The 26975-nt window shown below is 40.5% G+C and overlaps 1 protein-coding gene across 1 annotated transcript; it reads left to right on the forward strand.

Moving 5' to 3' along the window:
• Positions 1 to 1164: 1164 nt before the first annotated feature.
• glceb (glucuronic acid epimerase b) lies at positions 1165 to 23756 on the forward strand. The gene is made up of 5 exons (XM_019867381.1): positions 1165 to 1794; positions 6163 to 6686; positions 10563 to 10808; positions 16207 to 16499; positions 18049 to 23756. The coding sequence occupies exons 2-5, from the start codon at positions 6176 to 6178 to the stop codon at positions 18778 to 18780; spliced, it is 1782 nt and encodes a 593-aa protein (XP_019722940.1). The 5' UTR covers positions 1165 to 1794; positions 6163 to 6175; the 3' UTR covers positions 18781 to 23756.
• The last annotated feature ends 3219 nt before the right edge of the window (positions 23757 to 26975 follow it).

Below are 26975 nucleotides of genomic sequence, written 5' to 3' on the forward strand. Positions count from 1 at the left end.
ATACATTTATTATGTCATAGCAGCAACTTCATAGCAGTTATGTGCTGTAACTTTTTTCTCTCTATTCCACTCATTTTTGCAAAGCACTGTGAGTTTCCCTGTGCTAGACAAACATATCTGCCTTGCCTTGTGCAACCACATTATTTTAGTTTTTTATTTTACCTACCTTCACTTTTTTTTTTTTTTATGAACGTGCTTTTCATTTTTATACCCTCAAACACTTACATTTCAACAAGGGGTATAGATAGTTTATATCAACTATAAGTATTGCTTTTTATTTTCAGAACAGTATTATTGTAATTTTTTAGAAGTCTTGCATAATTACAAAGTAGTCAGCCATGGAAATGCGGGACAACTTAACAGTGTCTCGACATTCTTTTCCAAGATCTTGTGTCATACAGGTCTTCTGCTCTGTGACCTGACATTTTTGTTTATTCCATCTCGCAGATTATCTCACAAGATTTGGCATCAGCATTAAGAAGGCTTGAATTATTTAAGCGTTTGGTAAAGTGGCCTTGGCTGCCTCATGCAAAATACATTAGAGCACCAAAAAGAGCAACACAGTTTCCTCCTTGCTCTTAACAAAACATATCCACAACCTGAAAATCTTTAGATAAATTCTGTCATGATCCAGTTATTTTTCATTTATGTGTCCTCAGTCGTAATGGTAGTGTGGGTAGGTGGATCCTAGCGTGGAGACCTCATCTCCATGAGAGCTAAGCTCTTAAGTGCAGGAGAAAGAGGAGATACATAGATGCTGGACTGTTGCCTACTTGCCACCAGTTACCAGTGTCCAGTGTTTTCATCCTTGCATTGTAGTGTGCTCGTTTGTCTGCTCAATTGCAGGGGCAGGCGATGAGTTTCAGACTTGGGCCTTCAGTGGGGACAGTAAATGACCTAATCCATCTCTTAATAACACCATCATTTGACAAAATAATGTACTCAAAACACACACATTCACGTTACTTGCATTACCGATATAACATTTTATTAATAAAAATTGTTGATGTGTGTTATTGTTTAAAATAGTTTAAACTAACAGTGATCTTTTTTTCTCTATAAATTGATTATGATCTGGTTACTGGTTTGGTCCGTAATGTCTAAGAAAATAAAGTGAAGTCTTGATGATTGTTTTCTAGAATAAAAGCAAATGTTTTCAAATGTCTCTTTTGATTAAACACAAAAGGCCAGTCTGCTTCTATGGATGACTACAGAAATCAGATAATTCTTTTTTTCGTGAGGCTGAAATCGGGGAATTTGGACTATTTGTAATCAAACAATGGCTCTAAATGATTAATGGATTATCAAAATGGTGTTGCTTAATTTGATGATTGTTGATTAACCAATTAATTAATAAACCCCAAAAGAGCATGTTTGTTCAACAGTTAACATTACATCATGCCGGAATCAAATCCGCCTCCTGCCCGAAATCAAATGGGGTATAAAATTGGTATACTTCAACACACCCGCAATCCTCGGGAGATTAAAGAGTTCAGATGGATTCTTCCTGTGTTTATGAGGAGTTGGCAAAGAAATGTGCCATTTTGATTGGTTCGTTGAGTTGTCGTTTTATCTCGCGATATCACAAATCCTTGCAGCTCCAAGCAGACCCTTCACTGCGCGGTGTCAGTCGCTGTTGTGCACCAGAAGCGCAACGTTCTGTTTGTCCTCGCTGGTTGCTTCTGTCGAGCGTGAAGTAGGAATCTTTTGAACTGCCCTGCAGAGGAAAACAACAACTGTTGGCGTGGCCGAAAAAGATTCAAGTCGGCACCTTCATCACCATTGATGCTGCAGGTAAGGTCGCTAACAGCACGTCTTTTTGGCTTCCTTTTTTACATACTCACATCTATGCACAGCTAGCTGGATCACTCTTGTATTTAACGAGCTCCTCACAAAAAGAGAGAGGGAAAGGAAAAAAACCCTATCGCCAATTGTCCTCTCCCAAAACATATTGTTCTTAGTAATCACTTTCCCGTCCCGTGTATATAACAGTATCGAGTACATCGGCTCATGATAAACGAAACTACAAAAAGAATGCAGTAACTTCAGAGCCCGACGTCCTCTTGGGATACGAAGCCACCCTTAGCTTGTATGCTAACGAGTCGTTTGATTAATCTAAACTGGTTCACTTGCTGGGGCACAGTGCTCCCTTGTTCAGTTGTGTAATTATCGTTTTTGTTATTGCTGAAGTTGTGAAGCGGCTACACAAGGAGGCTCAACATTTTGTCATTTCGGATCCATGCCAGCAACTATGTGAACTTATGCACCCTTTTTTATTTACTCCCCGTCAGAATGCAGACATTTTGCACGGTTTGGGCTGTTGCCTTATAATCTCTTATCATCCTGATCCGTCACTTTTGCAAAATCCACGGAATGCAGTGCAATCAAAAACTGCTCGCTGATCTGTTGCTTTCCCGTTGCTGTAAACTGCGATGTACCTCACTGACGTCGACTAGTTTGATTGAGTTTTTACCTTTGTAAAATACCTCAAAGCGGTATTAAAACGATACGCATGGCAAAACCCTAGAGCATACTAGAACAGATGTACTGAGTCATTTGTGAAATGTATTCAAATGGACAGCAGTAGTGAGCATTTTAATACACTTGCCAGGCTTCTCATGTTGGTAATACTGTGGTACAAAGGTCTCCAAACTTGGGCCCGGGGGCCATATCCGGTCCGCGATCCATTTTTCAGTAGCTCGCGACATGACAAAAAAAAAGTGACATTTGCAAGGTTAGTAAAAAGGTGAAGGTGGGTAGCATGGGAAAGGAGGGTGTGTGTGTGTGTGTGTGTGTGTGTGTGTGTGTGTGTGTGTGTGTGTGTGTGTGTGTATATATATATATATATATTCATTTTCCGATCCGCTTATCCTCACAAGGGTCGCAGAGGGTGCTGGAGCCTATCCCAGCTGTCTTCGGGCAGTAGGCGGGGGACACCCTGAACCGGTTGCCAGCCAATCGCAGGGCACACACAGACGGACCACCATCCACTTTCACAGTCATACCTAGGGACAATTTAGAGTGTTCAATCAGCCTGCCATGTATGTTTTCGGAATGTGGGAGGAAACCTGAGTATCCGGAGAAAACCCGCGCAGGCCCGGGGAGAACATGTAAACTCCACACAGGGAGGCCAGAGCCTCATTCTTGGTCCAGTTGCCTGTGCCACCCTGTCATTTTTGTGAACATTGTATTGTTATGTTTTGTGTAGTCTTGTTAATTGTATGCACCCTGGTTGTTTAGCATTTTTAAAACAACAATGCTGTGGTGGCTTGCCTTTTGCATAGTCATGTAGCACTCGTACTGGAACCTTCTTTGGGTTCATACACAATTGTGCTTTTGGCTTTCATTTGTAATATGTTTTTGTCCTGTCAAGTTATTCAAAGCACTTTAACAATGTCTCATTTACCTACTGAGAGCAACTCGTGAGTCATTATCATTAGTATCTTGCTGAAAGACACTTTGACATGGTCACAGGGGCTCAAGATTTAAACCGCAACCTTGGGGTTGGGAGATGACCGCTGTACCACCTGAGCTATGTTGCCATCCTTTTATTTTGTTGATGCAGCAGTTCTCTGGAATGATGATCAACAACTAGCTCCAACTCCAACGCTCACTTCGCCTCAGTGGTTGAATTGCCGTGCGGGCAAAGAATCTAAAACATGTCTTAACATTTACACATCACTTACCTTCATCCTTTTGTGTCCATCAAGCAGATTCTTGCATTTTGATAATGTAATGTGGTGTGTGGCATTTCTCACAGGTTGCGATTTAACTTGCGGTGGTGGGTGGAGTGTGACATTCCGCTTGTCTCTGCATTATAAAATGACAATTGTGTGGCTTCGCCGCAATTAGTTTGATTTAAAATTGTGGTACCTCTACTTACGAAGGTCTTCATACAAAATTTTCAAGTTATGAAACATCTCAACAGGCAAATATTGCCTCTTGTTATGAAATAAATTTTAAGATACGAAAGGTAAAAATACAGTCTGGGCTGCTCGTCGCAGCTCACAGTTTCCTGAATGCAACATACTTATAGGTGCTCTGCCATTGGCTATTACCGAGCATCATCCTGGCATCCCATTGGCTAAGAGGGAATTCTACCGTACGTGTCTGTGTGTGTAGATAGATAGAAATGTGTATATGCAGCGTACTCATCATTCGTTCATCGGCCCATGAGATGTTCTGATAGGGAAATGTGAATCACCCAGAAAAAGTTCACCAGGCGGGCGATCGCTAACTATGCTGATATTTGCCTTGGACATTTTCAAAGGATTGTTAAAAGCTGACAAAACAAACGTCCTTGGATCAGTTCTTTACAAATCACCAGGCAAAAAACACTCCTGCGAGAGAACATGGACTAAAGAGGGCAAAAAAACGATGACGATGCACTTACAGTAAGTTAAATGACCATTATTTTTATTCTTTCCTCTGTTCTTTGTTTTTTTTTACATAATGCACAACTCTCGTTTATTATGCAATAATCTAATCGCAGCATGTATTTTTTACATATTTGGATGCGTTTTTATGCTTTAGGAAACATTTATGTCCGAATTTGGGGGGGAAGGCTTGGAACGAATTAGGGCATTTACATGGAAAATGCGTCTCTACTTACATTTTCGACTTAAGAAATGTCTTCCAGAACCAATTAATTTCGTAAGTAGAGATGCCACTGTAATTTATACTGTATCCCAGTAATTATATATATTCCTATTGTGCTTTTTTTTATTCCTTGAAACTGTTTCGAGCCACCATGAGCCAAGATGTAAGTTTCAAATTTTCAATGATTATTTCCAACTTTCAGTGATTATTTCATATTTAGCATCTTTGTACTGCAATTTTTAACCCCTTATGAACATATTATAACTGGTTGTGTAAGTAGTGCCCCTTAAAGAGATGAGACAACTGCAATTTTGATCAATGGTTCATTTTACCTGGGAGAGACTCCCCAAATCCAAGAAATCACAATGTATGACTGTTTCTATTTATATTCTTACAGAAAATAAATATTTAGACAATCAAAATCTTTATCTCTAAGATCAGTTGGCAATTACAGTGGTCAAATGTTTCCTGTAGTTCTTGACTAGAGTTGCGCACATTGCAGCAGGTATTTTGGCCCACTCTTCCGTGCAAATCTCATATTGTCTTTGTCTTTGTAAGCATTAATATATCATCCACATTAGACTACTGGTAACAGAAACACGCATATGTGACAAGGACAGGACCACCATAACCTGACTGGTGAGGGAGGGCAGCAGTTCTGTGGATGTTGTCATGGGTTGCTTTCTGACTAACTGGATGAGTCCGAGCTGTGTTCTTGAGGTCAAGTGCGGCCACTCCCGCGAAGTGTCACCGCTGTTCCATGTTTTCTCTATTTGTGGAGAAAGGCTCTCACTGTGCTTTGCTGGTGTCCGAAACCTTTAGGAATGGAATTGTAACCCTTTCCCAACTGATAAATGCGAATTGCATTATTTCTCATCTGTTCTTGAATTTCTTTTGATCATGGAATTTTGTTGCATCATTTTGGGATCTTTTCGCCGAATTCTTGATTGAAACGTTCAAGAGGTAATTAGGTTTGGGTGTGGTCAGTGAAAATGAACTCTGCTTTCCAGAAGTCCCAAAGGCAGCTGGGTATGGCTCCCGCTTACCTGCCACCCGAGTGAGGTCATGCAGGACAGAGAATAGATGGACAGATGGATGACATTTGTAATTTATCCATCCATCCATCCATTTTCTGTTCCGTTTTATCCTCACAAGGGTCGCGCGGGGTGCTGGAGCCTATCCCAGCCGTCTTCGGGCAGTAGGCGGGGGACACCCTGAACTGTTCGCCAGCCAATTGCAGGGCAGAAATTTGTAATTCATTTTTTTTAATTGGCTCTGCAATATAATGGAGGAAGACAGATAGCCACATATCCGGGCTAAGTTAAGATGTTTTCATTACAATGCTGAATCTTTTCTGTTCTACTGAACGGACTATGTAACTTTCTAACATGAAAGTTTCATGTTTATTGTGTTTTGACAGCTACTGCTCCTATTTTATTTATTGTAGCAGACGACACGGCTGAAGGTTGGCATACTTAGAGCCTCCACCTTAAGATTTGATATTTGGACCCTACAAATTTGTTTCTGATTTTCTGTAATACGTTGTTTTTGTTCTTCTTTCAGGGCAGTTGTGACCATGCGTTGCCTGGCTGCTCGAGTCAACTATAAGACCCTCATTGTCATCTGCGCCCTTTTCACACTCATCACTGTGTTACTGTGGAATCGCTGCTCGAGTAACACCTCCCTGCGTTTTTTGCCGCGAGCTGCTTTGGGGGCCCCAAGTCCCAAGGAGGGGGATGCTAGTAGCTTCAGCAGCCAGCAACACCCTCCACAACCTCCAGAACCTCCACCTGTTGTAGGTGGAAGCAAGTATGAGGAAATTGACTGCCTGATTAATGATGAATCCACGGTCAAAGGCAGACGTGAAGGTGGAGAGATCTATCTGCCTTTCAGTTGGATGGAAAAATACTTTGAGGTGTATGGCAAAGTGGTGCAGTATGATGGCTATGATCGCTTTGAGTTTCAGCATAGTTACTCAAAGGTTTATGCGCAGCGAGAGCCCTATCACCCAAATGGGGTTTTTATGTCATTTGAGGGATACAATGTGGAGGTCCGTGACCGAGTGAAATGCATAAGTGGAGTGGAAGGTAAGGCTATTTGCTTGATGTTGTTTTCTGACTGGACCGCATGTGCATGACTTCAGTTGTTCATTCACTGTTAAATTAGATCTTAAGAGCAGTCTCTAGATGATTACATGATATTCAATTGATCAGTATATCAATTAACAAAGCTCTTGATCTTTAAAGGTCTCCAAGCAACATTCATCTCGGTGTACAAAAATATTGCAGAATAGAACCACAATATGAGTTTTATATTACACAATGTTATGTTTTGCGATTTTAGGAGTGGAATAGAGCTGCTACCAGTCAGCCACCGTGCTCTCCTCCCAAGATGTGTCACTGCCCAGTGCATGTTCAACATTGACAGCTTGTCAAGAAAAAAAAGAGACAAAATGAGATGTGAACAAAAAAAAGAAACACATTTAAATACAGTCAAACCTCGGTTTTCATCCATAATCCGTTCCAGAAGGCTGTTGGAAAACCGAAATTGTTCGAAAACCGAAACCACGCTCTTTTTTTTAAAAAAAATGTTTACTGAACACGTCTGCTCACAATGGAAAGCAACACGAGGAAGCGTCACTTCCTCGTCTACCCAAGGAAGCGCGTCACTTCCTCGTGTAAGGAAGTTAAGAGGAGTCAAATGGTGCATTCAAGTGCACTCAGTTTGTTTGAGAACCGAAATTTGTTCGTCATCCGAGGCATAAAAAACTCGAAATTTTTGGTTGAAAACCGAATTGGTCGAGAACCGAGACGTTTGAAAACCGAGGTTTGACTGTATATAGAATTTTTTAAAAAATGATGACGATTCAATTCAGACACATTATATTTATGAGCGGAACAGTTTGCTACCATTCGGTTGTCGGGGACGTAGACTACAAAGTCTGGAAAATATGAAATAGTTTGAAATTTGATTTCATTCATTTCCAAATCTGAAATAGTATGGCAAATGGAAACTATTGTATGGAAAAAATATTCATGTTTCCAGGACTGTTACAACAGCTGTATTTTCTAAAACAAAAAATTATTAATGTTTTAAAAAAGATGTGTAGACTACAATGGTTGTCTGACAGCACACAGTACTATACCATGGTCTTGTTGAATACTCGATTCTTAATTGGCTTGATCGAAGGGTGTACTATAGAGGTGGGCAATATAACGATGCATATCCTAGATATAAAACATTGATGCTCTCTCTCTCTCTCTCTCTCTCTCTCTCTCTCTCTCTCTCTCTCTCTCTCTCTCATGTTATCCATAATTGTTTAATTTATCTAAATAGTTATTTTCTGGACAATAAGTACATATGTAATTTCAAAAGACATGGAGTCACTTTGCACAAGATTTAACAGAATGATAATTTTCTCTGTCGTCCATTTATCACGGGGGTGGGCAAACATGTTGGCTCAGGGGCAACATTAATTTTAGAAATTTGACAGAAACACCATATGCACACATATCAAAAAAACAAAAATGTATTAGTATTATTACTTTTACTCTTAACAAGAACTAGGGCCGGGTGATATGGTTGAAATGTGTATCACGATATACACCTTGAGTTGTGAACAACCCCTTTTACAGACTCTTCAAGTTATGTACACATTTTTGTAGCATATATGTCCCAAGTTAGGTACTTGTTTTGTTACATGTACCGTCTCACCATGGATGTGCGGACAGATCATTGCTGTGCTTCTCGCATTATACATCCGTCATTGGCTTTTCGCGTAACTCATAATGATAGTTATGCTGTCTTTTTTTACTCTTAATAATAGATCTCACAGTGATTTAAAAGTTACTATTGACTGTAAATGCCCCAAAGCCGCCACATAAAACTCGATGTCTCCTCCGTGGCAGCAAATAAATATCCTTTGTGTGTTACACAGAAGTTCCGTTTACACGCTGCAGGGCTCAAAAGTCCGACCGTTATGCTTGCAAATGCCCTCGTTTTTTTCCAAATTGTGCGAGTAAAAATCTCATCTGGTCGCACAGCACGAGTATATCTTTTAATGCTCCTACTGGTACGTACAGTGAAGGCGCTCCAACTCTGTCCGCCTGTCAGACTGCACAAACAAGGCGGAACGCACGTCAATTTACACCCTTCCTGTATAAATGAAATAAATAAATATTGGTTGGATGTGTCCTTTGCCATGTTGACGATCATCTAACTTAACTAGCACTATTTGCTTTATAAAGCACAGCTTTCCATCCATCTTGTTCCCATTAACTGAGGCGCTCGTGTGACCCGCTTTGCATTTTGGCAACAGAGATTATGCGCGTGTCTATTTTCATTGGTACATTTGGTACAATTATAAATACTATTAGGGGCTACTGTTGAAACCCCCCCAATATGTACTGTATATAGATGCTGAGTCTCGAATTATTATTAACTTGTATAAAGCAATCACGAGCATAAATATTTACACCTCTCACGTTCGGCAAGATTTGAGCTGTATTCAAGACCAGCAGCAGTATTTTAAAATGTATTCTGCATCTGATTGGGAGCCGGCGTATGTAAGACCTTGGAGTAATATTAATATGTTCTGATCTCTTGTCAGAAACTGGGCTGCAAGGTTCTCCTATTCACATAGTGGCTTTAAGAAATAAAACAAATCAATCATGTCAATAAGGAAACCAGTTGTTCATTTGTTATGTTGTCGTATATTTATTGTTATTAAATTAAACCCTTGGTGCAGGTCCCTCAGATGAGCCTGCAAGAAATGCTCTTCAAAATTGGAAAGTTGCTCCTCAAATGAAGGTGTTAATTTGCAAAACTGCTTCTCAAAGAAAAAAGTTCTTTCAAGCCTTTGGGTACTAACAATTCTGCTGTGTGCACAAAGAAAAGAACACTGGGCCTACTGTGAAACAAACAGTCAGCAGTTATTTTCCGGGGCTTCCTCTTTCGGCCTGTTTTTTTTTTTTGGGGGGGTGGGGGTTGTTTTGTTTGGTTCAGAAAAAAAACATCCCCTTCATTTCAAATGATGGTCATGAGATCTATACAGGTTTTAAATATTGTGTCATTCAACATTTTTTTGATTAAAATGTCTGAGCTCATAGGCAAGAAAGCTGCACACTGGATAATTTTTATCAGAATCAGAATTCTGATTCTGAATGATTGTGAATCTGTGAGCTCATAGGCAAGAAAGCTGCACACTGGACAATTTTTATGCGTAGTACATTGAATGTTCTAAGTCCAATCAGATTCTGTCTTGCTTTCATCAACTGTTTTCGATTGACAATTGCAGCGCTTCTGTCTCCAAAGACTGCTCATCAGCTGCATGAATACTTTATTCTGCTAAAGCCATTTGAAAAATGCTGGTTTGTCAGGCGACCTCTCATGTTGCACATTGCCTTCATTTGCCTGCATGTATTGAATGCTTGAAAATACTTTACACGATACATGTTGTCATGTCACTTGCAGGCATGTACCCAGATTCCATAGATTTGCCAAATTAGTACAGTATTAGGATGTTCAAAACTCGAGTTATATAAAAGGAAATTAGATAGGAGAAACACACTTAACAGTTGTCACCATTCTCCTGTGCAACATCGTGTCTGAAGATTACTGTAACTGGAAAAAGCCACGGAAGCTATGAAGTTAATTCCACGTATCAGTACACAGTTTGACTACTTTGGCATGCTGCAGACTGAGCGAGGTGACCGAACGCCACTGAACTATTGCGCAATGTGTACGGTTCCAAAACTATTTTTTCATGTGTGGACAACCGTTGAGTGTCATTGGTGTCTCTAATGAACCTCGAGGTATTTATTGTATCGGTGTACTGTGCGTGTGATTTTTATGACATTGTCTGGCTCGTTGTTTTTGGGGGACTTAAGCACTTAAGAAATGTCCTTGTAGCTTGTGAACATTTTGTCCTTTCTCGTGAACATTTTCTTCTTTCTCTTCCACAGGTGTGCCTCTGTCCACTCAGTGGGGTCCTCAGGGCTACTTCTATGCCATCCAGATTGCCCAGTACGGCCTGAGTCATTACAGCAAAAACCTAACAGAGCGTCCACCGCACCTGGTGGTCTACGATACAGCTGAGGAAAGAGATAGCCGAGCCAGCACGGCAATATGGAGTGTGCCAAAGGGCTGCAGTCTCACCCGTGTCCAGGACAAGGGCCGTGCTTCCTCAGTTCGCCAGTTCAGTGCTCCAGGTATGTACGCGTTCCACGAGCCCAGATGGCCTTGAGGCAAAGAATTTATCACTTGTTAACTGCGGCTGCAGGAGGTTCGATATGAGTTACACCCTCAGGGCAGAATGATTTATATGTGCGGTGTGACTCACTTGAACACTGTCATAATAGCAGCAGAATGCATTGGTTGGCAGTGGACCCAGTGTGTTATGACGGATTCCTAAAAATAATATTACTCAAGGAAATAGTAGACATTATCCGAGATTAGTGTCAGACTAACTTGAAAGGCTGAGAACCTTGACAGTTTTATAAATCACAGTCCAGATCAGCATTTTTGTACACTCCACTTCACGGGCAATAAGGACTGAGTCCTGCTACAAATAGCGAACAAAACATAATTGACGCCCTGCCCCACCAAAAAACTACAATGTAGCCTCACTTCACCAATTACTCCCCCCTCAGATCTCTGACCAAGGCCACACACCTCACTAACGTGAACATGCAAAAGATAAGCACTGTGCAATCTGTAAACAAGCAAACATTAGCCACAGGTGCTACGTTGGTAGCATGGCTTATTTGTGATGGAGTCAACACTCCATCACAAATAAACACTGAGGGCCCTGTTTTCGTGCCCAGCACAAGGTTGCCAAAACACTGAGGGCCCTGTTTTCGTGCCCAGCACAAGCTTAGTGCAAACTACAGTGTAACCTTGAGCATGGTTGGAGTTTTCTTGGCATTTTCACGGACAGGCAAAATAGGAGTTTGCGCCGCTGTGGGAGTGAACGCAGATGACTTGATTCCCAGCCAATCGAAGCGGCTCCCCCCATTCTCTTTAAATTCAGTGCATGTGTGGCACATGGTCCGCTTGGCGAAAGCATAACAGTCTCGCTGGAGTCTGTGAAGGAGATTGGCGTGCCTAAATATCTCCACTTGCGAATAATGTAAAGTCGGCCACTGCGAAGCCTTCCACCAAAGTGGGTTTTTAAAATGAATGAACGTGGAAAATCTAATATTTCTACACACTGTTTTAGCAGAACAGGACAGAATTACTTGCAGCTCTGAAGTAAGGATGTTTTCAGTGTTCACCTATTTGTATTTGTGCCTGCCTTCTTGTTGATATTACCGGTGATTATAGCTGGCCAACATTGAACCATAGACCACTGTATGGCTCAACTGAAAGTGATTATAATTGCCTTCATTTATAGTTTAAACCATATTACCACACTTTAAACTACAAATATAGGCAACAAATTATGAATCCAAAGCAGTTTAATAGCATTTCAAACACAAGTATCTTCGAACATTGCTGTACCCTTCAAAATATTGTACAGCAAATAACTTACATAAAACATGCTCTTTTTATTTTGTAATGACGAGTTGCTAGCTAAATATTTTTGCTTCATCTTCATTTGACACCATTTTCATCCCATGGCCAAAAGACCAAATTTATTTTGGACATTTTAGAAAAGACCTGGGCAAAAAAACAAACCAAAACAAAAAAAAAAAAGACCGTTGGCCACTTGCTGCCCCCCGAAAGTCTCTGGCCCTACCAGTCTATGGACAAAATCAAACAAAAAAAGCAAAAGTATATACGGTGCTTTTGTTTTTAAAGCCAGTGCTCTTGTTTGACACGCATGTGTGTGTGCAGTACAAGCGAGCGAGAGCAACGATTTGTGTCTTCACTGTTACAATGTCGCTATTTTTAGCATCAAAGAACGCGATAATGACAACGCTGCTCGTGACATTAGCAACATTTCACCTGTGACTCCTGACTAGGAGCGGCAAATATGACGTGATGGTTGCTGTTCAAAATGTCAGCACACTTCAAAAATATCGAAACATTGACTGTTTACCCGCTGTTTACATGTGCGCATATATGTGATAAATTTATTTTGTACCTGTGTGTGTGTGTATAGGGTGTAAGTATTCAAGCTATGGTAAAAGGAAAATGTGACTATAAAACTGAACTTAAAATTTTCCGCCCAGAGCTTAGTGTGTGAGCTGTCATGATTGTCCAGAGCACCTGCTGTTTTTCTCTCTGGTTGTCCTCTACTGAGCTGCTGTCTCGACTGTAATTTTCCTCCTCCTCCTCTTCTTCCCGCTTTCAGCCTGTCATCATCAACAATTTCTTTGCACTTGCCAAGCTCTACACTTTGTTTTCCTCCTTCTCCTGTCCTTTCTCACCTTGCTTTACGACTCAACTTCCAATCATCGCTTTCTTGCCTTGGCGCCTTCATCATTACTTCTGAGTCTTTTCTCAGTACGCTTAATCCTCCATTTATTTCTCTTGTCCAGCTGCACATTTCAGGCTATGATCGACCACTGTTTACTCATTTCCACCCACTTTTCTGTCTTTTTGCCGAGACATTGTACTTAGCAATCATCCTTACGCCATATGTTTTAAGTCTGTATTCTGCTTTCTTATTAGAAAGCCCATCTTTACATACAGTGCATCGTTTCTTCCACTCATATCTTTCCCTCTTCGTCTACTTCTGCTTTCTTCCACTTCTCCTCCTCTCATTTTTTTGTTCTTACTCTTTCTTGGGTGCAAGTGTTGAGCACCATCTCAAATGGTCTGACAAGTGGATCAATTGTCAGTCCCCTGACATTAACCACTATGTGGGTTCTGCTTATTCCTGTACTGTCCACCACTGAGCACCTTGTATTGCCACGTGCTTGGTTGAATGGTCCCAAATCCACTGCACCATTTTCTGTCACTGCAGAAACAAACAAAAAAAAAGTGCAATAAAAGAAACCACCAATCTTATGTTAGTGTATTCAAATGAATCACTTTTAGCATTTCAAACTAATCGTCATATTTCCAGCTCATCCCTGAGGTTGTGATCACACACCCAAAAGCAAGTCCCGACTAGTGGGAAACCCTGGTCTCTGTAGTGGCAGGTTGCTGGTTTCCGTGATGTCGTGGAAGACTTTGTGGGGCACTGCTTTGGATCTTATGGTAAGAATAGTATTAAAAGAGAAAAAAAGTGTCAAAAAAAAGATATATTACATTAGTTAATTAATAAACAGACAAAACATGCTACCTTTTACCTGTAGAAGTACGAAATTGACTTAACACGGGTTCACACACGGACACATAAAATCTGTGGGCGGTGGTCTCCAAGTGCACCACTTCACAGATTTCTGATTTCCCTGGCTAACCATTCACATTTAGTATGAAGTTTTGATGGTGCTGCGCTATGCCTATTTCATCACACATAGCATTGTGTGTTCCTTCCAAACAACTGAACTCACTTTCATCTGTCTAAAGAATAGTGTGTCAGTAGTTCTATGGAAAATCCAGTTGCTCTTTTTTGCAAACTTCAAGGTTGGGTATGCTAATGTCAAATCAAATCAACAATTTTTAATTGTGGGTCTTTTGAAACCGTTTTTCTATGAGGCATGGCTCATTTCAGGTATTTTTGTATTGCGGGGTGAATAGCAAGCTGGAATTCCTGCGTGTTTTTAATAGGGTAGAGCAGCTTTGGCCAACGCCACAAATCACACATTGATTGGATTCTTGGTTGGCTTGACTCCTGGCCTGATTAGCCTTGGGGTGCTTTTTCCACCCTTCACTGTGAACATTTTACATTGTGTGACCAATAAAAATATGAAAATTTATAAATGTTAGAGTGGTAGTAGTTTAAGTAGACTGTCTGCTGTTGAAGCTTGAATAACAGATCAGATGATTTAAACGCGGATCAGTACTGGGCCGCAGGCCACTTTGGACCAGACGGCACAGATGAAAGCATGGAAATACGGTACTTCTGTTTTACTTATTATCCAAGGCTGAAAAATATATTATTTCAAACGTGACCTGAGTCTATCGATGACATGTCAAGAAGCTATAGTCATTATCTCAATCGCGTAATGCTTGCATTAAATCCATTAAATCCACAAGCTAGCAAGAATGAGTAAAAAAACACTGACCACACAGGAAGCACGCTCTGCATAATATGCGGCAAACGGTTCTTGATTTAGCGTGATGGTGGTTTATATATTTCGACGTACTTCATATTTGTTCTGCTTTGTCTTATATTGACGCATTCCACGAAGACCCTGCTGATAGTTAAAAAAAAAAAGCAGCTTCATTCATGTTTAGTGTCATATTGACAAAATACTCCAGTTTTTGTGTTGCTCGGATCATTTATGTACTTTTTCATTGGTGTTCTGTTTTCACATTGGCATTACATAGTCATCATTTTATAATTTCCTATGAGTTGTCACGCTACTCTACGTATGTCTTGTGCACAGTCATGTGCCTTGACTGAGTTGTACTTGGATCCTTTTGTCTACTTTTGCATCCTTTTGAACGTGGTGAGCCACTCAGTTGAATTTGGAGCAGACATACTGTCGATTAACTACATGACATCCCTGTCGCCTTCTACTAAACAGCCACAGGGAGGAATAGAAGAGGTGGAATCTCGTCTTTATTCTTTACCCATCCTTTATTGATGGCAAGGTAATCACAGGGCCAGAGTCCAAATCCATTTACTCTCTGCATTATCTTAATTAATGGATTTATGAGTGCATTAAAGAGTCGTCGTCATCCAGAGGCCCCTGCCAGACTGTCTCTCTCCTTCATTTCTCCTCCTGATGACTCCCTTTGTGTCTGTGGTCCTCGCCTTGTTCTCTCTCTCTGTGGTTGTCAACTGCCTTTTCTGTTAGCTTTTCACTCCTGTCTGACTGCCTGCAATGTCTTTTATGGCCCATCATCCCATTACTTATCCTCCTTTTGGCTTCTTTTTATTCCTTTCACCTCTCACCAACTTTTAAGTGATTTCTGTCAGTATTTTGGAGCTCCTTTGGTTGTGCAGAATGAGAAGTAGCATCGAGGATTATTCTGAGAACTGCTGGCACTTCAAGGGATAGCAGTGAATTCATAAAACCTATACTGAAATAATTGTGCTTGAACAGAGATAATCCCGACAAAGAGGGGTTGTGGCAGACTAACATCAAGCTACAAATTGAGAAAAAAAAATTACCGTACTGCGTTGCCACATGGTGTTATACTTTACCCATGATTCCTCTCTATTTCTTCCTTCCCTTCTGCTACTGTTAATTAAGAGCAGCATGCAATAACGCATCTGTCACATGCGTCCTGAAATAGCTTGACACTGTTTGTGCGAGAGACACTGTAATAGTGAAAAAGATTATTATTTTTTTAATTGCTTTATCTTGGGATCACACTGGGTTAAGAATAGTCTGTTGTCATATTGGATCACTCAGGAAATGCAAGTTGTTTTTGAACCTGTAAAAAAATGATATTGGATAGTCTGCATTTTTCAGAGCCTTGGTTCTTATCCTGCATTTTAACATATTGGACTCTCTCTCTCTCTCTCTCTCTCTCTCTCTCTCTCTCTCTCTGTCCACCTCTCTCTGTCCACCTCTCTCTGTCCACCTCTCTCTGTCCACACAGAGTCTTTGGAGGCAGTGTCCCTCCTTCTAGATAACACCAAAGACTTCATCCTCAGCTTGGACATTAGGTTCACCTCCAACGGCAGCTTGTCTGTGATCCTCGACACTACAGAGAAAGGCTCGGCCTTCACCATCCACTATGTTACCAATACGCAACTCATCGCCTTCAAAGATCGTGAAATCACCTACGGCATTGGGCCACGAACCACTTGGAGCACCCTCACACGTGACCTGCTCACAGATCTGAGGAAAGGCATCGGTTTGTCGAACACGAAGGCAGTCAAAGTCACGAAGGTTGGTGTCCTGCTAATGCTGCACAATGTTGCACTGACACTGTCACACGGCTATTGCAGTACAGTCATACCTCGGTTTTCGATTCAATCCATTCCAGGAGGCTGTTCAAAAACTGATTTGTTCAAAAATCGAAACCACGCTCTTTTTAAAAAAATATATATTTATTGAACACGTCTGTTCACCATGGAACGCTAAACGAGGAAGCGTCACTTCCTCATGTCAGGAAGGCGAGAGGAGTCAAGTGACGCATTCAAGTGCGCTCAGTTTGTTCGAGAACCGAAATTCAGTCGTCATCCGAGGCATAAAAAGTCGAAATTTTTGGTCGAAAACAGAGACGTTCGAAAACCGAGGTTTGACTGTAATCGGAAGCTGCAGTGGTGATAACTAGCAAGTACATTTGCACTTTATGTGAAGACAGTGGAACCTCGACCTCCATTTAGTTTGGCTTTACAGTAGAATAAATCTTTTTGACATTCGCTGTTTCCATCATCAAACCTTTATTTATTCTCCTGCCAACGATTGATACATATAAATGTATCATACTCTGGGGGGAAAAAAGGGACATTCCAAAGTTCAAAAATAATCCGCAGCACCCTTAGCATTAAATTATACGAACGAATAAATCAACCTCAAATTTTCTAATAAGTAAATATGAAGTACCCTGAGTGCAGAAATTAGCTAATTTGAAACAATAATGAGTGATTTAATAATTGATTGGGCTTTATTTGGTGATGACAACACTTTTGAGAAATGGGATGCTGTTGAGGAATTGAGGGAAAATTAAGCAACAGAAGCAGTGCAATTTACTGTGTCAAAATTTACAGTTAACTTGCAGATTAGAAAGATGTGAAAGTTATACATCATGACTAAATATGAGCAGAATACACACATCTATCTATCTGTCTATCTGTCTGTCTGTCTGTCTGTCTGGCTATCTATATAAAATCTGTATAGACACACTTTTGTACATTATGCAACAGTAATGGAATGGTTGCACCTGTTTCATGGACCATGGAGCTGGCTGCATTCATCAGCCACTGCCGCCATTAATTAATTAATTATATATCCCCCCCCATTCTCAAAGGATCCTATTAAACCTTGAGACGGTTAGGAGTGCCCTCTAAATTATGCCAATACTGGACGATGCTATCCGGCACAAAACAACAGGAAACAAGTCCAAAATAAACAGTGCCGTGTTACAGCACGCGGCATGTCAAAGTGATGATGTAACCCGGTCAAAAATGTCCAATATGGCGGCGTGTGGCGTATGTCATTATTTTTTCTACTGCATCAGCTTAAACTTTTTTCTGGAAATCCGATGCCATTGATATTTGCACTCTTAATATCTGCTGCCTAATATAATGAAGGAAAATGAATGTTCAGTGCCGTGTTCTTTGAACGACCTTTGAGGTTCCACTGTAAAGTGCTTAAGCTAATCTGCCACATACATTTTGAATCTATTGACACACGCACATGGATCAACTTAATTACCAAGTTTTGAGCATTTTCTGTTTTAAATGATTATGGTCTTACCTGGGTTCCTTCTTAGATCATGCCCAAGCGAGTTGTGCGATTACTCTTGCAAGGACGGGGATTCATTGACAATATCACTGTCTCCACCACTGCCCACATGGACGCTTTCTTCGCCGCCAGCGACTGGCTAAGGCGCAACCAAGACGAACATGGCGGCTGGCCCATCATGGTCACACGGAAATTGGGCGAGGGCTTCCGGCCACTCGACCCCGGCTGGTACTCTGCAATGGCCCAAGGCCAGGCAATGTCCACCCTCGTGAGAGCCTACCTTCTCACCAAGGACCACGCTTACCTCAATGCTGCTCTGAAGGCAATCGGACCCTATAAGGTGCCATCAGCGCAGCACGGGGTCAAGGCGGTATTTATGAACAAATACGACTGGTATGAAGAGTATCCCACCTCACCTAGTTCCTTTGTCCTCAACGGCTTCATCTACTCCCTGCTGGGACTCTACGATTTGAGCGAGACAGCTGGAGAGAAGCTGGGCAAGGAGGCCGGGCGGCTGTTCAGCCGCGGCATGGAGTCGCTGAAGGCCATGCTGCCGCTCTATGACACCGGGTCGGGGAGCATCTATGACCTGCGCCACTTCATGTTGGGCACTGCGCCCAACTTGGCTCGCTGGGACTATCACACCACGCACATTAACCAGCTCCAGCTGCTGGCATCAATAGACAACTCTCCCATCTTCAAGGATGTGGTGAAGCGCTGGAAAAGCTACTTGAAAGGGAATCGTGCTAAGCACAACTAGACTTCCAAATCCAGTGTGTGACCTGCGGGTTGACTGAATGTGAAGAGTAAGCTTATCTAGTGTGCGTCACTCGGTATGCATCGCAGCGTAGAGTGTTTTCTAAATCCCAAGGATGCTTAAGTAGCTGCAGCTTTCAACATTCGAGCGCATGGGCTCTGTTACGGGTGTTGTGTTCTCTGCAGCATCAATTGTAGCACGCCGTCTTATCAGGAGCTAGTGTTTGTAATCATGCACAGACTTAGTTCCTGGTTGCATGCATTTCTTGTCTTCAGATCGCAATTTGAAATCACTTTAAATGGTGAGCCCATTTCAACAATCATTCACCAGTATCATCAGATGTGTTTTTATAGTTCATCCTACGTGGAAGTAACTGTAAATAATAGAATATATTCAAAGATGTTTGGAAGAGAGCAAAATCTTATCACAGAGTATGCATTAAGAATTCCACACTCCACAGTATAAACCAGAACTGCGATTAGTTGTAAAGGGCCCTCGCAACCCTGGCCACGTCGAGGTACACGCACATTGAGGTATTGGCACATTGGGGTTCTGACAAATAGGACAATAACCACAAATAGGACAATAACGCTCTAAAATATAAATGTTTTTTGTCAGGGCGTATGTGCGTGCAAAGTTTTGAGTATTCATCCAGGTTTAGACCCTCAAAAACCTCGTGATTTTTCTTTGTAAACCGCCCAACATAGATGAAACAAAAAGACGATTGGATAAAATCTCTCGGATGAGTTCGTATATATGAGCTCTATCAAAGCCCCCGAAAAATGCTGACAAATTCTCAAGTAAGTCAAAATGGTGGACTTCCTGTTAGGTTTAACATATGGCCCCAAAATAGTTTTAATTATATCGTGGGCTATGACATATCCAACTTAATTTACGTAGAACTTGGTGAGGCGTAGAACTGAGATTGCTTCCTTTAGAAGATTTTATGCAATGCAAAATTTGATGCCCCGCCCCCATAAAATGGTATGTGACAATGTCCCCCCGCCCCCCTCCTCCTATTGTTGTCCCAGGTGTTTGAAGTCCATGGGTTAACCACTTGACAACTCTTGTCCTTAAAGGTTGCAGCCCTGCCTGTTTTGAATGTCTCCAACGTCCATCACACCTGATTCAAAATGATCAGCTCATCAGCAAGTTCTGCAGAAGCTGGATAACAATCCTAACCATTTCACTCAGTTGCCCACCCCTGAACATTGGGAAAAACTATGACCCCTGTAAATGTGCAAAAATTCTGCAAAAATTGTACAATTCAAATCTTGTTAGCTCACTTCTTTTACATTTTAGGGGATAGCTACCAAAGTAATTTTTTCACGTCTTGCGGTGCTGTATGTGCCTCCCAATTTTCATAGTCGCGGGTCGTAAGTACCAGCACAAGTCTTCGTTAAACCTCTGTAGGGGGCGCTACATACCTTTTTTTTTCTCTTCTTACTTATGTAAGGCAACTTTAACATATCAAATTCTTCGCCGGGCGTAATGTGTGTGCAAACTTTGGTGAGTTTTCCTTCATGCTTAGTTCCTCAAAAATGCAATTGATTTTGAAGAACACTAATGAGTCTGAGTAGAATTTCCAGTTTTTTAAAATGTTTTAACTGAAATGGTGGTACCTTGTTTAACTATGTTTAACATTAACAAAATGCTGCTACAAAGGCAAAGGCTAGACTCCATCATAACCTATTTGCAAGTGTGTGTTAGGTTTAGACTGATTTACTTTTTTATTGAACTGGAATGAACATACACACATGGAAAGAAGCATCTGTGTACTAGCTTATCTACTTTAGAGAGAATACCGTCTTATAATAATACCCATATAGCCCGATCATTAAGCTTCACAGTTTTGTTTTTTTTCCTATCACCCAAACTTGTGAATGAGCTGTAGATCGAGTCAAGGGAAATGAAAACACTGGAGCATTTGCACTATTGTATAAACAGGTGTAAATGGTCTATACCTGTCGAGATGGTCAATAACTGCCGATTAAGCCCAAAGCATTGTTTCAAATTGGTCAACTTTGCAGCTTTCTTTTATTTATTATTATTATTATTATTATGCTTATGCAAAGTTGATGAAAAGAAGCATTTAAACTAATCCTTGGTGAAGTCATTATCAACATATTGTTCATTACTGTTAATGAGGCCATTGCAATCAAATAAGGTGCAAAGAAAACTTTACACAACTATTTGTATGAAAGGGTTTTCAACCCCTCTGGGACTGTTTTCAACATTTTCACTGAGCGGTCTTTTAAGTTGTTCTCGCTTCACAATTCGACATTCCAATGTGTGAATTGAGCAGCCAAGTGTAGTTAGTTCAAACAGTTTTTAAGTACAGATTTTTGAAAAATGTTGCTAAAGAATCCTGAAGCCTGAGGGGACTTAATAACAGACTTCAACGTTTTTTTTTTCCTCCCCAGTGCATTCTCATTATTCCTCGGCGCAGACTTCATCAAACAACTTAGCCTTTTTAAATATAGTGTATCCAAGTTCACTGTCTGAGACTGAGTCTCGCCAAGAAACCTACAATTCAGCCAACTAATGGGCTGGAGCGCCTGCACAGAGTAAGCGATGAGTCAGCAAAACAAAGAGACTTTCCGAACAAAGCTACTATTGACCTTGCCAAATATTTGCAATCAAAGCACAGTAGTCACGTAATCAGGCTCTCTGCTTTCAACAGGGACTCCTAAGACTGGGTTTTTTTTTAAAAATCTGAAATTAAACTAAGAAATCTATTCCTTGTGACAAGAATCAATTAACAGGCTTTGCACAAAAAAAACAAAAAAAACCATAAAAACAATGTCATATATACTGTCTCGGCACAATATGGGTAGTCATGGCAGAACCTGCGATACAATAATATTGTGCTTGTTTGCCTCTGATAATTGCGCACAGCAGTGGTAATGTGATCATCCATAGTTGCTGGGCTTGTCGACAGCTACCGTACTAAAAAGGTGATTTTTTTAAGAAACCGTGAGATGCACGTTAAAAGGTAGAGTGTGTAGAATTTAGTGCCATCTAGTGATGAACTGATTCAATGCAACAACCATTTTGCTTTTTTCAAGCACGTGCACTACGGTGCCTCAGAGAGGCCATACTTAGCAAGTCTACCACCAATATTTTCAGCAGAGGGGCAAGTAAAATGGCATGCCAAATGAGTGGTAGTATTGCCTCAAGTGACAGAGTAAGTGCATGGCATTCGTTACACAGGCTGTCATCATGATGCTGAGGAACTATGTTCGCTAAGTCTGTCGCCTTTGTGTATCTGTAGCAGAAAGCTGGAGGCGGAACATGGCAACCTCCGGCAGGGTAGGCCCGCCACATGTAGCGGTAATATAATTAGTGATTACCTCACCTACAATTACATTTTAAAAAATTAGGATGATGTGATAGAACATATTGCATATTAATGAAATTCATAGTGCATTTTTGAAATAACGCATACTGAAAAAAGTCAAGCTTGCACAAAGGAAAATTTTACATTAAATTTTGCATCGTTCAAAATTGGCAAATCTCACCAGATTTTGACTTTAGTGCATCAGATTGTGTTCAGCAAAATGACTCTCGTCTCTCATTAACTCGCATCGTTGGATTAATTCAACTTTTCAGCACGCCGATATTGAAGCCAAGTAATGACGAGTGGCTCCATTCTTAACCGAAGTTTTTATTTGAACAAAATGAACGGGGTGTGGTGGCCAGTTGCAAAGGGCCAGAATGCTAAAAACACAACATGCTCAACATGACTTCGTTTGTTGTTAAGATACAAAGGTGTTGACAGTAAATGGAGACAGTAGTCATAGTAACTCAATAAGTGAGCGATATTATGCGACATGTCCCGAAGTATATTTTACATTTTTTTTGGTCCTGAAAATGTGACAAAAAAATTCTACGCTTGTTTTTTTTTTTTAATGCTACATTTTCCAAAGGGACATTTTTTTTTTTTTTTTGCTAAAATTGTAACATGGCGCTCTTTTTGTCATGAGGCATTACTATTCATGATCCTGAACTATCTTTTGAGCTATACACAACTGGACTCACTGGAGGGCAAATCGGTTCAAGTTTCCTTTCATGTTGTGTTACACTATTCTATAGCTTTTAATTGATTTTTCTTTTTATTTTATTTTTTTGGGGGGTATACATAATCTGCAACATGGAAAAAAAAGTTTGTTTTTTTTCTCTGAATGCTAGAGCTTGTTTCTTTTTTTTCTCCATGAATTCATTTCATACAGTTTGTTGTTATTACAATAGTAGCAAAACATTTCTGTTTCGTTTATACCAAGGTAGCATAGTAGAGAATACTTAAATGTATATATTTTTGTGCAAAATATTTCAAGCATTTCATGAACTTCAGAAAACCAGTCCTTGTGACTGTGCCTTTAACTACTACAGCTTGTGCAGAGTTTCGTAAAACTTGCTCTTCTGAAATTGACAAAAAGCTGTCATTTGTTTATGGAATTTATTTGCCAATTTCATTTTAAAATGCGGGTGGGCTGGGTCTGTTTGTCCTCTTTTATTTAGAATATTTTGCAGAAAAGTTCAATGTTTTGCTCTTCAGACAAAAGCACAAGTTCTATTTAAGATAATTGTCATCATAATGTCTATTTTTGCTTCAGTTTTTTTTCCTTTCCCTGATATGAGGTGCACCACTTACAATTAAGAACGCTGCTATTATTATTCAACGTATAATAACTGCACAGCATTCTATTTCCTCATTTTAGTGTTGTTTTCCACTCACTGTCTGCTTGCATAATTGCCATTGAGTCAACATAATTTATGCAATAAAATGTTTACTTTGGTTGTGTCACAACACGAGACCCGGAATGGTCGTACAGACTTCCCAGTCTTAGCACAATGTGCAAATGCGACCATTTTTTAGTCCCGAGAGACGTTTATACACAAAGTAAAACTTTGTGCTTTAAAACTAGCTTTTTTTTTTCAAAATGTAAAAGGAAAAAAATAAAGGCATTTTCTTAATATCTCTATCTCTGTGTGTTGTCTGATGTTATACTGTATATTTAAGGCAAGGGATAGGCTAACTAAATTTCCTCAATCAGCCATTGTGATGTTGACCATAATTTGATTGAAGAAAAATAAAAAATTTTCCCCTTTATTTTTCCAAGAGAGACCTGGCCATGGGGCAGCAGATACAGTTACAACAATAAAACAAAAACAACAGTCACCCACCATAATCACAAATCACATAATATACAGTATATGTGAAGTCCTAAACATAGCTCAATACAAAATAATACAACTCAACTGTATTGACAGAGCACTTTAAAACAACCACCACTGTATGCAAAGTGCTGCACATAGAGCAAAGATAATTCATACAACAACAAACAAAACAAAAATGAAAACAGTAAGTAGAAAGGACATAAACAGTCAAACTAAAACTCAAGTCTCATTCTGAGTCAAAAAGACAAAAGAATAAAAAATTGTTTAAAGATGGGCAGCGAGGGGGCTTGCCTATCGCTCAGTGGGAGGTCATTCCAAAGAAAGGAACCAAACATTACAATTTTAAAAGCAGTCACATTGTCTGATAGCACTAGTTTCAAATTAATTTACAAAAAATAAATTTGAATTCTCAGATTCATAATTACTGGCAAGTTCAGATCCTTTTGTAAGTTATCCCATGAAAAGCAGAGCAAAGAGCCAAGCAGAAATTGAATGGTATTTTTGTCTTAGATCTGTGTTACACCTGTCATTCCTATTTAGCACCCTAGTAGTGCTGGCCAAAAATTTGTAGCCCCCTGCATCATTTAAATTGCCTATCCCTGTGTTGATTGCGATGTTATGAACACGACTGATTCTGAAGGTCCTACGCATAAAGATAAACATGGCAGCACAAAGAGGCCCAAATCTGAGTAGAAAAAAATGTAAGACACAGTGTACAGGAACTGGTGCAGCCAAGGTGAATTGCTACAAAATGAAGCGACGAAACTCTTGGTAATAATTGCATTCATCATTGAATTGAAACAGAAAAATATTAGGTTATGCTAGTAAACTTGGTTCAAAGCTTCTCATCGTGTTTCAGCCAGCAGAGAAGGCCGAGCCAACCCAACACTGGTGGTCCTCCGCTGCTTTAACATTGGCTATAAATAAGCTCAATTGCACCTGCACCCAAGCATGGCAACCTGTCAATATGCTTCATTAATCTTCGTTGAACCCAGTTAATTGTATTTGGAAACCGTTTGGCCTTCGCGGCTCAGTCATCTTTGGCCGTTTTATTTTTGTTTTCAGCCTTCTTCCAGTCACGTTGCATCACATGCTCATTAATGTAGAACTGCTCTGACATTACAGCAGACAAACAGCATACCCAAATTAAATGTCCTTCATGCTTCAACCTCTATGAAGAGAGACAACCCAGATTAATATTTAATCCTAATTACACTATTTTCATGCATTGAGAAGTGCAGACACCTCCGAGGCATTTTTGTCTTAGATCTGTGTTACACCTGTCACTCCTATTTAGCACCCTGGTAGTGCTGTCCAAAAATTGTAGCCCCCTGCATCATTTAAATTGCCTATCCCTGTGTTGATTGCGATGTTATGAACACGACTGATTCTGAAGGTCCTACGCATAAAGATAAACATGGCAGCACAAAGAGGCCCAAATCTGAGTAGAAAAAAATGTAAGACACAGTGTACAGGAACTGGTGCAGCCAAGGCGAATTGCTACAAAATGAAGCGATGAAACTCTTGGTAATAATTGTATTCATCATTGAATTGAAACAGAAAAATATTAGGTCATGGTAGTAAACTTGGTTCAAAGCTTCTCATCATGTTTCAGAAGGCTGAGCCAACCCAACACTGGTGGTCCGCCACTGCTTTAACATTGGCTATAAATAAGCTCAATTGCACCTGCACCCAAGTATGGCAACCTGTCAATATGCTTCATTAATCTTCGTTGAACCCAGTTAATTGTATTTGGAAACCGTTTGGCCTTCGCGGCTCAGTCATCTTTGGCCGTTTTATTTTTGTTTTCAGCCTTCTTCCAGTCACGTTGCATCACATGCTCATTAATGTAGAACTGCTCTGACATTACAGCAGACAAACAGCATACCCAAATTAAATGTCCTTCATGCTTCAACCTCTATGAAGAGAGACAACCCAGATTAATATTTAATCCTAATTACACTATTTTCATGCATTGAGAAGTGCAGACACCTCCGAGGGAATGTGCCTGCTTGCATTTTTCATCGCCTTCTGGCATTTTTGCTATCTAACCATAATTTGTGTAGCACAGCAACCTGTTCTTCCATCCCCGGGCTTTCTTCGGCTCCAATGATATCGCCATCCCTCCTGACTGTTGAGTGCACTCCCGGTCCTGTGATTAGCCTATCATAAAGCCCATAAGCTCAGCCTCTTCATGGCTCCGGTGTGGGCTTTCCTGTCACCTCGGCTGCCATTCAGATGCCTTTTGAAACGGCCTCTGGCTTTATGGGCTTCATAAATTCAACCACTTGATAAAATTAACACTCTGTTGACCACTCCTACTCGACTGGCTTCCTGTACCTGTTTTGCAGAGTCTTCAGGCAGAGGTTCTTATCTGTTGTTACCCTGCGACCGGTATGTGCTTTTGTCAGGGAGTCGTGACTCACTTTTATAGACATAAAGAACAATGAAGAACATGCTTTACTCACCACCATCCTCAGACAGATGTATAGTGTTCAAAGGTTGTTTAATATGTGTTTTGAAGAACCGCCAAAAGCATATCACTCACCATGACGTCCACTAGCCACAGGCCGAAATCCATTGTATTTCTTTGCATTAGTGGCTGAAGCGCAAGGCGGCTACACTTCCTGTTGCTTCATTAATTATGTTCCATTTGGGAACTTGGTACGCACCTGTACTGTAGCAGAAAAATCAAAAGATGAAAATATGAAAACTGTTGATGCAACCCACTTTTGGGTCCCGACCCACCACTTGAGAATCACTGTCTTAAAGAACCACTATGGTGGAGGTCTAGAGCGTAACGACAGTCTTCTTATGAACGGTTTATATTTTGTCTGTTTTCAGCCATCCAGTTTTCACACTGTATTGACAAACAACCTTTTGAGAGACTCTCTGCATATATTTCTGCGTTCAATAAATCTATCCATGATTTGTCACTGTCCAGTACAATTCTGTGAATTGTGCAGTGACAAAACATACTGAAGGATCTATTTCATATTAGAGTCAGGGTCACAATT

This window comes from Hippocampus comes, unplaced genomic scaffold (genome assembly GCF_001891065.2).
Source record: "Hippocampus comes isolate QL1 unplaced genomic scaffold, H_comes_QL1_v1.1 scaffold2, whole genome shotgun sequence".
NCBI classification, from domain to species: Eukaryota; Metazoa; Chordata; class Actinopteri; order Syngnathiformes; family Syngnathidae; genus Hippocampus; species Hippocampus comes.